At 36.9% G+C, this 18,432-nt stretch overlaps 1 protein-coding gene and 1 non-coding gene across 2 annotated transcripts in view; both read right to left on the reverse strand.

The window, feature by feature from the left end:
• ARHGAP42 (Rho GTPase activating protein 42) overlaps nt 1–18,432 on the reverse strand; it is a 312,250-nt gene that overhangs the window by 51,064 nt on the left and 242,754 nt on the right. The window contains exons 7-9 of the mRNA XM_030829546.1: nt 9,447–9,551; nt 6,014–6,143; nt 449–549 (exon numbers count right to left, since the gene is read on the reverse strand). Of these exons, the coding sequence (XP_030685406.1) occupies nt 449–549; nt 6,014–6,143; nt 9,447–9,551 (336 nt within the window). The remainder of the gene's footprint in view (nt 1–448; nt 550–6,013; nt 6,144–9,446; nt 9,552–18,432) is intronic.
• LOC115830569 lies at nt 8,260–8,364 on the reverse strand. Its single transcript, XR_004026117.1, has one exon. It is a non-coding gene; the product is annotated as a small nucleolar RNA U13 (small nucleolar RNA).

Genomic DNA, 18,432 nt, shown 5'->3' on the forward strand with positions numbered 1-18,432 from the left:
CCAGCATTTTCGTAAACAGTATGCAGTGCGGAAGGGGACAAGGCATGCAGGGGCAAATGTAGCTTCCCTCAGAGGCCACTAAGGGGAAAGATACAGAATCCCTGAGCCTGCTCCATCCGTTGACAGTCCCTTCCTGGGCTGCTAGCCAACCAACAGCATAGACAAATAACTCTGCTGCCAGAAATGTGAGGTGACACCTCTGTAATCTACTGAAGGATGCCTACATTTAACTCGACTGCTTATAAATATGCCATGGCCAAGTTAAAGGAAGACCCTGGCTACTCTCTTCAAGTCATTCAGGTCACAAAAAATGAGAGAAAACCTTTGACTTTCTGGTTTTTTGTAAATGTGTACATGTTAACTAGAGAAACAAATGTGATTTTTTTGGTTTTAATTCCATTACTTAAATAACGAACAGTTTAAAAAACAAACAAAAAACAAAACTCACCATTTTCCCACTGGATTTCATTTCTGAAACACTCATTGTAAATGTTTTACTTCCCTTATCATACGTACAATAATGTTTAATCCATGTAAAACCAAGCGGTCCTAATGTAAGGAAACAAAAAATATTTCAGATTTTGTTAATAAATGATGTGTATCAAAGTTTGCACATTCTCCACTGCTATGATACACATCGGAGTATCTCCTGTACCATGCTAGTTTGTAACATTTACTGTGCATGAGAAAGAACAGAGGGACAGCAGTATAGGGTAGAGTGTCTTAGAACCAGACAACGTGGCTTTGCTTGAAGCTCTGACACCTACTTTGTAAAACTTGTGAGTTACTTTGGATCTGAACTTCAGTTATCCCACCTGTAGAAGTGGTATACCTGTACCCCATAGAGGTAGGAAGTATGAGGAATAAGAGTCCAAATTGTTTAAAATGGTCTCCTTACTTCTACCTGTACTCTTTACTCTCGTAACTGTCAGAAATATATTGTTAAAAATTTAGCCAGGCCATTTCACTCCTTTGTTCAGAACCCTCTAGTGCCTTCCCATCTTACTCCCGATAAAAATCAAAGAGCCTATTATCCACAAGCTTCCAAGTGAGTGGCCTCCCATTCTTTTCCCCATCTCACATCCCACTGCTTTCTGCCTTGTGCACTCAGCTCCAGCTACACTGCCTGTCTTTCTGGTCTTTGAACACAATGGAGGCATTCCTATCCAAGGGCATTTGCAGTTGCTGTTTCCCAGGCCTGGAATACTTTTCCTTTAGATACCTGCATGACTTGCACTGTTACCTCCCTTCAGGCCTTTTCCTAAATGTCACTTTCATAATATGGCCTTTCCTGGAGAGATATCTAAGGTATAAACACCCTCACCTTAATACTTATCTCTCTTTCTTGCTTTCATTTCTTCTTAGCAGTTATCACTGTCTGAAATATGATTTGTTTTACTAATTTAGGCCATTTATTGTGTGTCTCTGCCACAAGACTTTAAGAATATATGTGAGCAGCAACATGTGATGTTCAGCTGACTAGAATATGAATTCTTAATCCTTACAACACAGCCAGACATATAGTTGTCAGTCAATATTGACAAATGAATAATGAATAAAGGAATGAATCACGCATCTAAGATTTTACCAAATTCTAAGACTTTACTGACCTTAGAGTTATTTCCCCTTACTCCTAATCTGGAAAAAACAAATTCAAATTACTCTTTAAAATGAAAATAATATCCACTATTTATATGAGAAGAAACTTGTATGTGTAATGTTCACTTTCTTTTCCCCCCAAAATACCATGTATCCCTTTCCCATAGCACCCATGTTATTGTCCAGTATTCTCCTTAGGGAATTTATCAGAGCGTAGAATGCATTGGCAGTTCAATGTTTCCACGACCAAGGTGGAAGACCTTCAGTTTTCCCACAGGGAAGTCAGGTATCCTGCACCCAAACACTGTAGTGGGCTGAGTGAATTGAAAATGGAGCTCGTTTTCTACATGTTAATAGCATCTCCATCCAGGGACCCATCTTGCTTAACATCTGAATTTTTCTAGCAGCTACTATGCACACGTTTTTGCTGGCTTCATTTCAGAACCATGTTTAAAAGAAAGAAATTGAAATACAAAAAAGTACCTCTTGAGAAAAGTGTTTCATGAGCCATTTAATTTTTTTTGTTTAATAATAACGCCCTTGGTATCGAGTTTAATACTTAAGCCACTCCAGAGTTTAAAATTACAGGGTGCAGTCATATACTTTATAATCACAGAAGATTATTACAATTAACTTCAATTCCATTTGGGGACCATTTCACACTATAATACTTAATAATACTTGTTGATAATTCTGTTACATGTGATGTAAAATACCTAAAGACTTACGAGCTAATTAGTGGAAAGTGAATGGATAGAAATTCTCATACGTAGTGACTTCATTACATAGGTAGCAATATATGAAGCAATATTAGCTACAATTTTAAAAGATAGCTGCTGCAATGCTCTGATTACATTTTAAACTAAAGACCCTTTTTCCCGCCTCCATCTGAAGTTCAGGACCTCCTGCATTTAATCCTTGAGTTTGCTGCAAACACATGCTGCTTTCTTTAAAGTTGACTGGCACTAGGCCAGGGCAGATGTTCTTAGACAAGCAATTCTACAGTCCCCAAAAGTGTCTGGGAAAATAAAAATTGATTACAGCTCTAACGTTGCAAAATAAAGAGATGTTTAATTATCTTACCCAGTAATCATTTAAGGTTGCTGAGATGAATGTTTGCAGTGTGGAAGGGGAATTAACATTCATCGAATACCTACTAAGTGCCCATATTTTATCTAAGAACCTTTTATATCAGACATTATAAAGAACATTTTAAGAAAACTGAGCCTGTGACCTATAGATGGCAATACTTTCATCAATAGGGCATGTGACTGAAGTTGTTCTTTTTAGAGAAATGATATTTTCAAGCTATTTTAAGAATTAAATGAGATAAATATAAATTGCAAAGAATAGTTAAGAACCCAATAGCAATCATAGTATTATTATTATTGACACTACCGAGAATAGAGACATTTTACATATGATATCTCTAATTCTTGCATTATCATTATGACATGGATTTAAATCCCTCTCTTTTATAAATGAAGAGAGACTGAGCTCAGAAAAGTATTGACACAAGTCACAGGTCAGCACCGGCATGGAATCCCAATATGGCTCTGACTCTGGAACCCCTGGCTCTTTCGGTTACACTGAAGTCTAGCAGAATGTGATTTAATGCATGCCTTGAGGTGGATAACACAAACACCACATGTTCAGGTAGAGTGGAACTCTGTGTCCAAATAATGAGCTAAGCCTACCCCATCACATCCATCTCCATTTATCACTCAATTTATGGCTTTGATATTTATTTGATATTGATCACTGGCTGCTAATTGTGTGTGTCTTATGCTTTCAACTACAGAATAAAAACCTTGAAGCCAAATATTTATCTCATTTTTGTCCCCCACAGAACTTATCCACCCAGTGACAGCAAGTGCACAATCGATACATCTTAGTAAACTGGTTAGATTGTTTTAATTGTAAACACGTTCAAAGATCCCAAGTCCGAAGGGGCTTTGGATATTTGCTCCTCATATAAAATAATTCCAAAAGCATATAAATATATTCCTTTTTCTTTATATCCCTTGGCAAAGGGAATAGGGGAAGATGACAGGTGGGAAAAGACAGGAGGAAGGGATTATAATGAGGCGAGAGAGAACTTCTGAAAGTGATAAATATGTTCATTATGTTGTAGTATGGTGATGGTTTCACAGGTGCATGCATGTGGCAAAATTTATCAAACTGTATGTTTTAAGCAGGTGTAATTAATTTATGCCAATTAGACCCAATAAAGCTATAAAAATAATGCAGGCAGATACAGATCAAATCAAGATGGAAAATGTCTTGGGGGAGGAAAAATGTCAACAAAGAGAGTGTTAATAAGGAGAATTGAACTGTGAGACCCTCCAATTCAGACACTGCTAAGGGTCCATCAAAGCAAGGACACAACCAAAGAAGCATTTTAGAAGGATCTGCGGGAAGCACTGTAGAAGAATGCATTAGATGATGGGCAAGCCTGGAGGCAAATGGGGAACAGTTAGGAGGTCACTGCAAGGGTCTTGCCTGGGCGAAGGCAGTGGAGATGGAGAGAAGGTATAGAATCAAACGATATCAGGAAGACAGAATAGACAGATTTGTCCCAAGGCTACAGAGAAACACTGGTGCTAAGGATGGATTGCCTTGACTTCTGTAGCCTAGGAGAGTGAGGGGTGCCATTAAGAGAGATTTAAAAAAAAAAAAACTCCGAGGAGAGGTCAGTACCACAAAGGGCTTTATCATCAGTCTAGAATGACCCAGAGAAGTTAAGCATCTTAGAATAAAAGATACCAACGTCAGGTAAGCGCATAAAACACTGCGCTTAGTCCATCCATGTAACCCCCAAATTATTGAAGGGCCTATGCTTATAGACTGACCCAAATGTCCAACAGCTTGACAACAGGTAGGCAAACCACGGTTCCACCCAGTGGGTGCACTCACTACCAAGTAGGACCGAATATGATATATTTGAAGATTATGTACAAAATAATATTGCAAGCTAATCTGAATCTTTTCTGTTTAGAATAAAATATCGTGTGCCCACAAAGATTTCAGCAAGTGTTTAACACCTAGAAAAGTATTCAAGAAATAAAACATAATCAGACCACAATGAATAAAAAATCCAAGGATGGTAACTCCTCCACCACTTTCACGTTTACTGCCCTCACTGGCAACAAATTCTTCCAGTTGGACAAATATTTTATTGGTAGAAAATGTGAGCTCCTCTCCATGTACTGTCACATGAAGGCTCTCAAACCTGTACAAAATCATTTAAATATTCAAAAATTTCCTTAGAGTCCTTTCCAGGCTTGAGTGAAAAATATAACAATAAAAAATAAAAATAAAAATTTACTTAGAGTCCTAAGTGAAATCTATATACCCTATTGACAAGCCAAGGGATTGGTAATTTTTCATAAACTGGGGGGAGGGTAAAAGCTACTTATTATGCACTAATCATAGAGTACCTAGGCAGATCACTAGTTTTTATCATGTTTAGATATGAAAACAGTAGACTGGCCAAGGTAGATAGTTATGAGAGAGAAAAATTCTAAAACCCGGATCTCTTGAGCTAGTGTTCCTCTATCATCAAGTCCATGCAGTAATAAATGTTTGCAGAGTCCGCTGGATCAAATCAAATTTGTGTGTGTCCTGCTCTCCAACAAATGAGCATCACTTAATCATGTTGCACATACAGTATATCAAAAGCCTTTCACATTGGTCCACGATGGGCTGGAAACTCACAAAACTGTTTCTTTACCAAAAACAGCACGAGAATGATGCCTTAGGGCACATCCGGTTTGAAAGCGTTAATGTAGTCAAAATAGTACAACTAGTTCCACTTAATGACCAGTAACATGCACAAAAAACTCCAGTTATACAAGTCTGAATGGCTTTTTAATATTTTTGTGAGAAAAATGTCCTTAGTGTGAGGCAATTATAATAGTGCTCTATTGGCTTTGGTACTTATTTCCTAACCTTAGGAAGTAAAGAGTGCCAGTTTGACATTACCATGATTACCAATTTTACGCCGGAAAACTGACAGGGCACAAAATTAAACAAAATAATGCTGTCAGAGGGTAAAACTATTATCACAGTCACCAGGATGATTCATCCCAGTAAAGGCTTTGGTTTGCAATTTTCCATGAAACTTTAAGTTGAGATTAAATATCACAATTAAATGCTAAAACTGAACTCATGTTATGGTATGAGTGAAGACTGTAAGTTCCAAGTTCAACAATATGCCAACTTAGATATCCTGATGGCAAAATGTGGAAAAACGTCCTCACTTTGGTTGTGGTGGGGGGAAAGTAGATATAAAGCTATAAGAAATTTCAGTCCTCCTACTTGAAGGAAATACTACTAACCAAGTCACATCTCATGGAAATATTAATAGATGGCTAAGTCATAAGAGACGTGAAATTATGTCCGTGTGACTCACGTTTCTCCTGGACATACAGATAGCCTTCCATCGTCCACTGGCTGGGTGGTCTGTAGTCCTGGTTGGCAGATTTCATCCTTTGCATCAACCGCTCTACCTCTTGTCGAGTACTTTCAAAATTATTCCTTGTCTTAAGTAAATAGAAACAATAATTTCAGTCATTATTTTCTACCAAGTTTCGGGAACATCCAGACTAATATTTTGTTTTGCTTTTATTTATTTTTGAGACAGAGTGTCACTCTGTCAACCAGGTGCGATTATGGCTCACTGCAGCCTTGACCTCCTGGGCTCAAGTGATCCTCCTGCCTCAGTCCCCACAAGCAGCTGGAACTGTAGGCACACACCACCACACCCGACTAATTTTTTGTAGAGATGGGGTCTCACTATGTTTCCCAGGCTGGTCTCAAATTACTGGGCTTAAGCAATTTGTTCGCCTCCCAAAGTGCTGGGATTACAGGTGTGAGCCACCTGACCAGCCCAGAAAAATGTTTCAAAACTGCAAATCGCACAAATATGACCTTGATTCTTTTGGCACTATTCACCACATCTATATCTTTGTGATGTTGGGTCCCAAGGTCTGATTTTGAACTGATCTAGTGAAAACTTCTCCGAATGACCTTTTGCATGTTTCTCCTTGAATCTCTCTCTCTCTCTTTCTCTCTGTGTGTGTGTGTGTGTGTGTGTGTGTGACTTTCTTCCTATTTTCACACTCTAACATTATTACTTAGGGGGTAAACTATGGCAATTAAAAATACAGGAGGCACTACATAAAATTTGAATTCCCTAAATACCTAAGGTAAAAAACAGGCTGGGCGCGGTGGCTCACGCTTGTAATCCCAGCACTTTGGGAGGCCAAGGCGGGCGGATCACGAGGTCAGGAGATCGAGACCACGGTGAAACCCCATCTCTACTAAAAATACAAAAAAATTAGCTGGGCGTGGTGGCGGGCGCCTGTAGTCCCAGCTACTCGGAGAGCCTGAGGCAGGAGAATGGCGTGAACCCGGGAGGCGGAGCTTGCAGTGAGCCGAGATTGCGCCACTGCACTCCAGCCTGGGCGACAGAGCAAGACTCCGTCTCAAAAAAAAAAAACAGATAATATAGGGACTTAGTTTCTTTTGAGGGAAAAAAACAAAATAAGTTCATATACTTTTGATATATGTGGCATTGAACAAATTAAAAAAAGAAGTTTGTTACCACAGTTCCAAAGGCTATTTTCGAAGAAACATCATGTAGCTTGGTTTACTAGCACAGGTATTAAGAGGTGAGTGTATAAATTAACTTATAAAAATCAATAGGTTTCCAAGTTCTAACTTCTTCTGTTGCAAGAAATAGATTACTCAGTTTAAATAAAGTTTATTTAAGCTATAGGAAGAATCAGGCTTTTCTCTATGAATACCTCTTTTGCATTATCTCAAAAATATGCTTCTGAAGATATAATAATCACCACCACCTAAATCTAAGGAGTTTATGCCACATTTAAAAAAAAAAATCTCAAAATCAGGAAAATTTTCTTGTCATTTTCACTATTTTTGTCTTTCAAACAAAAGGGTCTAATTTTTTTTTCTCCAGTTCCTTACTTCTCTCCTGTTCCTGAATCCTAGGAATCTTAATGTAATTTTATTTAATGTGGAAGTAAATCATAAAAATACTTCAGCTTTTATAATTTTTGCTTTTAATAGTAACTGTAAAAGCCTAAATACATTCCATATGGAAAAACAATAGAATGAATTAAAGGTGAAATTGATTCTGCTAGAAAATCTAAGTTAAATAAAAGCTAAAACTCAAAACACAAGGGAATAAATCCCCTCACATATTTCTTATGGGACATTCTAACTCTGTAGCTTTATTTACTGGACATTTCCACAACGGCAAGAACCAGATAAGCAGAAAAACATACGCTTTGTAGAAAATTAAGTGAAAGTTTTCCAAATGATTTGGGCTATATAGTACTTGGCAGTCAGGGTTTCAGTTACAGTAAAACCTCAACAATTAGGGCATCATTATTTGTCAGGTTTGATAATGTGAAATGGGTTGGCTCAACTTTTGGGTGTGTTTTCATTTCAATGCAAGTGTTGCTCAGCATTTGAACATCAGAATTTGTATAACTATGCAATCAGAGACTAAAAGGATTCATTAGACAACTTTACAAAATAAATTCTGATAGAAATAAATGGCCTGTATGGAAATAATTCTCACTTTTTAAAAATTTTTTATTTTGTATTTATTTTTTCTTATTTTTTTTTTCAGGTTAGACGGGTAATGTGCTGAGATTGTAACAAGGTTCAGTGGGTGGCACATTTCACACGTGTGCGTGAACACCCGAACATCATGCCCATGAACTACAAAAGGATCTCTCACTTATGTTTTAAAGCAGTTATTCTGAATGCCTCAAAACGACATTCAAACTTGTTATTTGAAAATAATAAACAGCACGTATTTTACATTCAATTTCAGAGAAAGATGAGATCTTTGTTATTAAAGTACAATCTTTCATTTCACAAATAAAGAAATTTTGTTCTCTTAAAAATGAGACTTTTCAGGCTAGGCACGGTGGGTCACACCTGTAATCCCAGCACTTGGGAGGCCACGGCGGGTGGATCACCTGAGGTCGGGTTCGAGACCAGCCTGACCAACATGGTGAAACCCCGTCTCTACTAAAAATACAAAATTAGCCAGGTGTAGTGGTGCATGCCTGTAATCCCAGCTATTCGGGAAGCTGAGGCAGGAGAATCGCTTGAACCCGGGAGGCGGAGGTTGTGGTGAGCCAAGATCATGCCATTGCACTCCAGCCTGGGTGACGAGCGAAACTCCATCTAAAAAAAACAAGACTCCTCTAAGTTCTTATTTTCTTATTTCCAGTATTTTCTTTTCTAGTTTTCTTGAGGTATAATTTACAAATAAAAATTGTATAGTTAACATGTACAATGTGATGTTTTAATACATGTATACATTATGAAATTACCACAATCAAGTTAATCACCACAGTTACCATCTGTGTATGCTGAGAACATTTAAGACCCAAACTCTTAATAAATTTCAAGTATGCAATACAGTATTATTACCTATAGCCACCCCATACTGCAAATTAGCTCTCCAAACTTATTCATCCTGCATCACCCAGTAAATTAACAAGAACACTGGATGAAGGCAAAAGTTAATAAATTTTCAGGTGTCTCCAACTGGGTAATATTTATTTTTATAAAATTTGCTAGTATAAATTTTTCTAACTAAGATTAGGGTTTTGTGGGGTGTATTTTCCACTAGCAGCTAGAAAAAAAATTGTAATATATTTATAAAGTGGTTTTTCTCAATTCTTGAATTTTACTGTACTTAGGCAAGTATTCGAAAGATTCCAAGGTTTAACTTGGTTATAACTTAGTTGCCCTGTGAAATCAGATTTGCTGAGAGACAGTAAGAACAGGTACACTCTTACATTCTGCAAGTTGAACTGCAGCTGTTGCTTATACGGTGCAAATTCCTGGGCAAGTTCATATCCCTCGTGGTAAAAAGTAAATAAGCCCTGAAGAAATGACAAAAGCTGCAAAGATAAAGAGATAAACCATGAAAATTTGTTTTGATGATCATTTAGTGATATGAAATAGGGAGAAAATTATATTTCATTATAATTCCTCAAACTAATACATTTTCAATGGCTTTGGCAAGGCAGGCAATAGATTTACGATTATAAAACAGAAACCACAAAAGGATTTTTATTTCCTTTTTGGTAGACAGTAATTTAACTTTTGAGGCTGATCAAGGACATTTGCCATGTTAACTATTCTGCTATTCAAATGCATTGAAGAAATATCCAGAAGAGACCACTACGATAATGACTAAAGTATAATAGCATAGATCCCACCCTGGAAGAACTTCTAATCAAAACAAGGGGATAAAAGATGTGCGATGTAAGGAAGACCAAACCAGTAAATCACAGATAAGAAGTATCCAAGGGAAGGAATGAGAATTTGGCCAGATGAAATGAAGAAAAAGTATCACAAGGTGGCAGTACTGATTTGGGTATTGAATAGACAACATTTTAGCAAAGGAATGGGAAGAACATAAAACAGAGGGAAGTGGTGAGCAAAATCACTGAACTAGGTAACACAGGTTTTTCATTTCAGAGAAAGTAAAATCTTTACAAAGTCATAATTTCTAAGATCCTAACCTTCTAATCTCAAATTCATATGTGCATTTATGTTTTTATCCATAAAATAAGACAGGCTGTCCATGGAATTACAGGACACAGGTTATATGGAACGTTATATTGGGAAAAAAAATTATTTAAGCATTTTCATTTCATACACAGGGATTTTATTTCACAGACTTGTCTACTAACCTAATCTTTCCCACAACCTCTTCCTGCAATAAAGTTAGAAAACATTTTTGAAAAGTCACTCATGATGTACCTGTAACTTATTATTTTAAATTAAGGAAGAAACACAATTTGAAACCATTTTCTCATGTAAATAACATGCAGCCACCTCCTCTGTCTGGGTAGGCAGGGAGGATTCAGCTAAGCATCAACTGGTTACATGTGCCATGATTTCCAACAGATAAACACTGGTTCTATCTGAAAACAATGACCTCATGCTTTTCTTCCTACAAACAAGTCAAGTTCATACAAAGTCATGTTCATTTCAGAAAACGTTTTCAAATCATTTTTGTCGTTATATTTTAAGGACTTTTCTTCTCTTGTTCAAACAGTCCTTATATTGCACCAAAATGTAGCATTTGCCCTTTTATAATTATTTTACACTGTCAGTTTTACATCAACTAATACTTATTATCAAACCTAAATATTCAATAGATTATCTTAAAATGATGCTATATTTGTCAAATTATCCAATAAAATATATAGTCTACCTGAATGCATATAATATGGCACAAACAAAACTGCAGCTTAAATTGGATCAAAAATACCTTTAATAAAGGTTTGCATATATAAATTTAGAGTTTTTCAGAGGGAAAAGAAAATATTTTTGAAATATATACAACAGTAGTCTTCTGAACATCCAACTAACAGATTATGAAGTTGCTAAGGAAGTACTGTTTCATGTTTTACCATTTATAATTATTCCACAATTAAACTGTCTCATTACAAACTGGATGCTCCACAAAGCAGGTGCTACTTTAAAATCATCATCGATATAAAAGTTAATTAAACTTGTAAAGAAGATTTTAAGAATATCTGTGATAAATCTTTCTATAAAACAACGAATCCCCTGAGATCCATCTTTTCTAATATTCTTGGTTTCTAGGACATGGAAAAAAGACACAGCACGCTGATATTTTCAGAAGCATGAAGTAAACCATTCAGAACCACACCTAGAACATTGCTAAAAATTCTAACAAATGGTCAATTATGATTCTTTGGCCACAGAAGTTTCCAGTACATTCAAACTGCTATGCCATGGCTTGATGCTCTAGTCCTAAAGTACTAATACTAATCTGAAATATGAAATCCAAAACACTCCAAAATGCAAAATTTTTAGAGCACTGTCATGATATCACAAGTGAAAAAATCTGCACCTGATACTTTTGCTTTCTGGTGGTTTAATATACACAAACTGTGCTTCATGCACAAAATTATTAAGAATATTGTATAAAATAAAATTATCTTGAGGCTATGTGTATGAGGTATATAGGAAACATAATGACTTTCGTGTTTAGACTTGGGTCCAATTCCCAAGATATCTCATTATGTCTATGCAAATATCCCAAAATATGAAAAAAATCGGACACTTCTAATCCTAAGCATTTTGGATAAGGAATGTCAATGTGTATTCTATCTCAAAAGATCAGACATCTGGAGAAGATGCTGGGTACGCTCCATGGAACTACCTGTGAGACACTCCCTCATGTGAAGGGCCACTTCATGCTTGCAGATTCACTGAACCACATGTGGGTCTTCCTAACCAAAACTCTTATGGACATATTTTGACACAGATTTTGGTAAACCAATATTTCCCACTAAACTCTGCTTTTAAATCTTAATCATGTTCTAAAAAATAAGATCCTGGTATCTTCATCTTATTCAGATTATTCTATATCCTCAGCATTTTATATGCAGCCAACTTCAGTCAAGAGGAAAATAAACCCATGGGCAGCTTCTAGCAGAATTCAGATTCACTTAGTAGCAGACAAATACCTTTTAATCTCACAATGCATGCTGAGCACCCACTAGGAAATGTACAATCCTATGGAAGGCACATAAGAATTATATACAAAAAAACCATCCACCTTTTCCTTTTTATTCCACATCTTTGGAAGCAGCATTTGGGTTTATTGAAGATTCCATTATGCAATATCTGCCTCTAGATGGCAGCAAAGTTAAACGTTTTATCGGTTTGACTATATACTTGTTCATTTCATCCTCTACAGAATTCCAGGATGTGAAATGAAAGGACTGAACAGGACAGCCTGAAAAGCTTTAAGAATCGCGCTTCCCACATATCATTTTCTTTGGTGAATCTGCCTGAATGGCTGGGATGTGAGGAAAAAACTATGGTTTCAGTTTACCCTAAAGTAAATTTGACCTTTAAAATAATTAACAGTAACGGTAATAACAACTACAAACTCCTAGATAGACAGAATAGGTTTGAATACTAAGAAAGTTCCCTTTATCACTGAGGAAATCTCATATAGCACTTTATTATTCCCAAGGGTATAGAACCAAATTACTTGTCACTCCAATAACCCAACCAATTGGAAAAACTGATACCATACTTAACAGATAAATAATCTTTTAAAATAACCCAATTAAAAGCCAGAAAAGGAACAAATATTCAAAATTTAAAACTCATGCTTTAATGTACACTCTCATGAAAATTGAAAGAAAACTCACAGAATGGGAGAATACATTTACAAAAATCATTTATCTGATAAGGGGCTTGTGTACAGAATATATAAACAACTCTTACAATTAAATAACAAAAAGACAAATAACCTAGTTTAAAAATAGGAAAAGAAACTAAATAGACATTTCTTGAGAGAAAATATATGAATGGTCAAAAAGCATTTGAGAGATTCTTGAATTATTAGTCATCAGAGAAATCGAAATCAAAACCACAGTGAAGTCTAAGTTCAGCTCTCTAGGATGGCTAGACTCAAAAAGTGAGATAATAGCAAGTGTGTGTGAAGGACATGGAGAAACTGTATCCCTCATATATCACTGGTGGGAGCGTCAAGGGGTGCAGTTATTTTGGTAGTTCCTCAGATGGTGAAACATACAGTTACCACGTGACTCAGTAATTCTTCAAGAGAGGGAAAAACATGTATCTACATGAAAATTTGTACATGAATGTTTATAATAGGGGTCCCCAATCCCTGGGCTGCAGACCAGTAAAGGTCATTTGTGGCCGGTTAGGAACCCAACTGCATGGCAGGAGGTGAGACCTGAGTGAGCTCTGCCTCCTATCAGATCAGTGCTGGCATTAGATTCTCATAGAAGAGTGAGGCCTATTGCGAACTGTGCCTGCGAGGGATCTTGGTTGCCTGCTCCTTATGAGAATCTAACTAATGCCTGATGATCTGAGGTGGAACAGGTTCATCCCGAAACCCTTCCCTCCCCACCAATTTTTTCATGGAAAAATTGTCTTCCATAAAACTGGTCTCTGGTGCCAAAAAGGTTGGGGACCGCTAGTTTATAACATTATTCATAATAGTGAAAAGGTACCAATCAACTAATATTTGGATAAGCAAAATGTGGTCTATCCATACAATAAAATACTATTTGGCCCTAAAGGGAAATGAAGTATTGATGCATGCTTTCAGATGGATGAACCTCGAAAAGCGCATCTGAGTAAAAAAGTCAATCACCAAAGGCCATGTATTACACAATTTCATTTGTATGAAAGGCCCAGAGTAGGCAAATTAATAGAGACAGAAAATAATCAGTGGTTTTTCAGGATTAGTGGTGGTGGGGTATACTGGGAATGATAGCTAAAGGATGTGAGGTTTATTTTTAAGGTGATGAAAATGCTTTAAATTTTTTTGTGGTGATTGTTGCACATATCCGTGAATATACTAAAGTTCCATTGAATTGTATAGTTTAAATGAGTTGTCTGTATGGTATGCGAATTATATCTTTATGAAGTTTTTTTTTTTCTTTTTTGAGACAAGGTCTCACCCTTTCAGCCAGGCTGGAGTATAGTGGCATGATTAGAGTTCACTGCAGTTTTGACTTCCCAGGCTCAAGTGATCCTCCCACCTCAGCCCCCAAGTAACTAAGACTACAGGCACATGACACCATGCCCAACTAATTTTTGTAGAGGTGGGGTTTTGCCATGTTGCAAAGACTGGTTTTGAACTCCTCGGCTCAAACAATCCTCCCACCTCGGCCTCTCAACTTGCTGGGATTACATGTGTGAGCAACCATGCCTGGCCTGAAGTTGTTTTTAAAAAATAAAAATAAATACTTCCCATACACAAAGCACCATAATGCACTGTAAGAAATCAAAATGTTACATAGTTCCATCCTTTACATTTGGCCATCTAAACTTCTAAGATTAGAAAAGTAGGGCAAAGTCAAGGCATCAATTTTCACACTGTAAAAGTGTCAGGCCTGTGAGTTGAATCTGTAGTCTTTGCAATTCCCTGCCTGGAGGAAACTTAGAGATAAACAACTTAAAGGATACCTTCAAAATGACTACAGATTGCTTTAAGTCTAATGCATAGATGTGCAAAGGAGTTCATGGCATGAAAACGAAAGCATATACAAATCGAATCAAATAAATAATGAGAAACTTGAAGATAAAAAGAGAGCCAAGAATGGAAAGTGGCCAGTCAATGCTGGCCTGGAAAAGACTACTTTTAAAATGGGAGGACAGAAGCACAAATGAATGAATGGACAAATACGTGCACTGATTAATAAAACAAAGCCGTGGCCATCCATCGCCTTAGCACTGAAAAGCGTCATTGGAATTCCTGAAAAGATGGATTTCTAAGCATTCAAGAGGATGAAATTCAGATGAAGAGGCCTGAGGTACACTTTCCTGGTAAAGGAACAGAGGCATTGAAAATAGCCAGCTTATCTTTACAGCTCAATTGTAATAGAGCAGGTACTGTCACCAGCAAGGTGATAAAGCCCAGCAGAAGCTACAAGATTGATTTCTACCAAACACATAGGATGCAGTTTTCTTACTTTTACAAAATTCTGTTCACTAAGTTCTATCACAAATTTCCAATTTTCAATAACAATGCCCTGAACTTTAGATTTATCCAAGGACTGTTGCAGATTTTATTTTTACTTAAAAGTTTTGTTGTTAAATTTTTAAAGAGTGAATGCCCTTAGATTTTAAACAGGATAGAAATTTAACCTTTAGTCCTATGGAGTTTCAAAAAACAATGATGCTACCTTATTTTTTTCCCTTTTACTAAATTAAAGCTAACTGATTATCTTGAAAAAAAAACATCACAAGGTTAAACTTTCAAAATCTGCTCATCTATATACTAGCTGATGGATTTTTTAAAAAGACTTGGCTAGTAGCATTTCAATCTCAAAATTATTTAAGCTTTTTAAATTTAGAGACTCTAAAAAGTATTTTATAGTATACATCTTGATAGTAACAAGCTAAAACATGTTAGCAAATTAGGCAAATTTTCTTCAGCAAAAAAATTTAAATTGAATTTAGCAGTCCAAGGGAAGAGCATCAAAAGCACTGTATTTTAGTTTATATATGATGATTTATTTTCATTTTCTGCATTAACTTTAAACATTAATACAAAAAGACTATAATGGAGTCTAAAAGGAATACTGTAACATGAAAATGCTATTACAAACTTACTCTAGGTGTATATTTAGAAGGCTAAAATCAAAATATGTTTTTAAAAAAGCTACACAGGGCTTTAAAGCCACAACTAACAAAGATATTCATAAATTTTGTTTTCATATCTAGCAATCATACTATAGGTGAGGTACACACTGGCTGGTGCCTTATTGACGCTAATGAAGTACCAGGTATAAGAGCTTTGTGCATTACCTGTGCTGGTTGATCCTCACTGTGATCCTAGGAACTACACATTATTTTTGTCTTCAATATACAGATAAAAACCTGAGGCAGAGAATTTGTAAAATGTGCCATATTTGCACAGCTGTAAGATGTGGAGCCAAATTCCATCTTATTCCAACTCATTTAACTATTACATTTTCTGTCTCTGCTTATCAAAGGTAAACCCCTTATTTTCTTCTAATTTTAAGGAATTAACATAACTACACTATATAATTTTCTAATCATCCATTTTTTTTGGCCAGAGCAAATATTATCGGGAAGGATTAATTTCTGTAGTTAAGCAGCCACTGAGGAAGTGGTACTATGCCTTGACTTCAGAATTGGGTTCTAGGTTCCTATCTGCCACTTTAGGTTTGTGGCCTTAGGCAACCGACAATTTTTCTGTAACTTAGCTTCTTCATTCAACAACTACTTCATAAAAATGCTGTTATGGATTTAAATGAGCTAACACAGAGAAAACACATAGCACATAGTAGTTGCTCACAAAACGTCAGTCCAACTAAGCAGGCTCAAAGGACATAAATCAACACACACACAAGTTTACAGCCGAATGACTCATAAGGCAGATGAGTCATAATAAGATTCCGTTTTCTAAGCCACAAACTTTTATGTACCATGAAATGCTGCTGAGACCCCTGGGCTCCCCCACAACTCTTATTTAAGCTGTTTGTGTTCAGAGTACTTCTAGAACTGCTTCTTCTAATCCATAAAAATTCTCATAAACCTCAGGCAGCTCTCAGCAGTAGGTGAATATTATAACCAATAGTCAGGAGATGTTTCTCCCTCCCTGATCTCTTTCCCCCATCATAGACCTAAACTTGCATATCTTCTTGACACATCTAAAAGGATGAGCCCACTGTTCAACAGAAACATAATATGAGCCACAAATGCAAGCCAATGTGTAATTTACTAGTAAACATATTTAATTTTTATTTATTTTTTTGAGACAGACCCTCACTCTGTCACCCAGGCTGGAGTGCAGTGGCGTGATTTCGGATCACTACAACCTCCGCCTCCAGGGTTCAAGTGATTCTCGTGCCTCAGCCTCCCAAGTAGCTGGGATTACAGGCACCCACCACCACGACTGGCTAATTTTTGTATTTTTAGTAGAGATGAGGTTTCACCATGCTGGCCAAGCTGGTCTTGAACTCCTCGTCTCAAGCGATCTGCCTGCCTCAGCCTCCCAAAGTGCTGGGATGACAGGCATAAGCCACTGTGCCCAGCTAGTAAACATATTTTAAATACTTGAAAAAAACAGTGAAATAAATTTGAATAACTTATTTTAATACAATATATCCAAAATAGCATTTCAACCTGTAATCAGAGGTATTAATGAGCTATTGTCCATTTTTTCATACTAAGATTCTGCAGGTTGCTGTTGATTTTATATTTACAGCACATCCTAACTTAGACTAGCTATGGGTAATTGCTACCATACAGAAGGGTGGGTGTAGAAATCACCAGTGAGCTATAATCCCTTTCTATATAAAATATAACAACCTGGAAAAAAGATGGCCTATAGAGAACTGAGTTTAAAAAGCTGATTTCAGGCCAGGCGTGGTGGGTCACGCCTGTAATCCCAGCACTTTAAGAGGCCAAAACAGGTGGATCACCTGAGGTCAGGAGTTCAAGACCAGCCTGGCCAACATGGTGAAACCCTGTCTCTACTAAAAATATAAAAATTAGCCAGGTGTGGTGGTGCACGCCTGTAATTTCAGCTACTCGCTCAGGAGACTGAGGCAGGAGAATCACTTAAACCTGGCAGGTGGAGGTTGCAGTGAGCTGAGATTATGCCACTGCACTCCAGCCTGGGCAACAGGGCGAAACTCCATCTCAAAAACACCAAACACAAACAAAAAAATTGATTTCAGGTATGCTTTTAAAACAATAACATGTAGCTTATTTATAAATAATACATGAATGTCCCCTTTTAGTTCATGTGTCAGACCTAGTTTTTCTTTAGAATAATGTCAATGTAGGATTATTTATTTATTTATTTATTTGTTTGTTTATTTATTTATTTAGACAGCGTGTTACTCTGTCGCCCAGGCTGGAGTCCAGCAGCACAATTTTGGATCACTGCAACCTCCATCTCCCAGGTTCAAGCAATTCTCGTGCATCAGCCTCCCGAGTAGCTTAGACTACAGGCACACACCACCACACCCAGCCAATTTTTGTATTTTTAGTAGAGATGGGGTTTCATCATTTTGGTCAGGCTGGTCTCGGACTCCTGATCTCAAGCAATCCACCCGCCTCGGCCTCCCAAAGTGCTGGGATTACAGGCATCGGCCACTGTGCCTAGCCAGAATATTTATTCTTAATAGCACATAAATATTGTATAGAAGTTTTATGACAAGCAGTAGGATCTTGATATTGATTAAAACAATGTAAGATAATCTCCAAAATACC

Source organism: Nomascus leucogenys, chromosome 15 (genome assembly GCF_006542625.1).
Source record: "Nomascus leucogenys isolate Asia chromosome 15, Asia_NLE_v1, whole genome shotgun sequence".
NCBI classification, from domain to species: Eukaryota; Metazoa; Chordata; class Mammalia; order Primates; family Hylobatidae; genus Nomascus; species Nomascus leucogenys.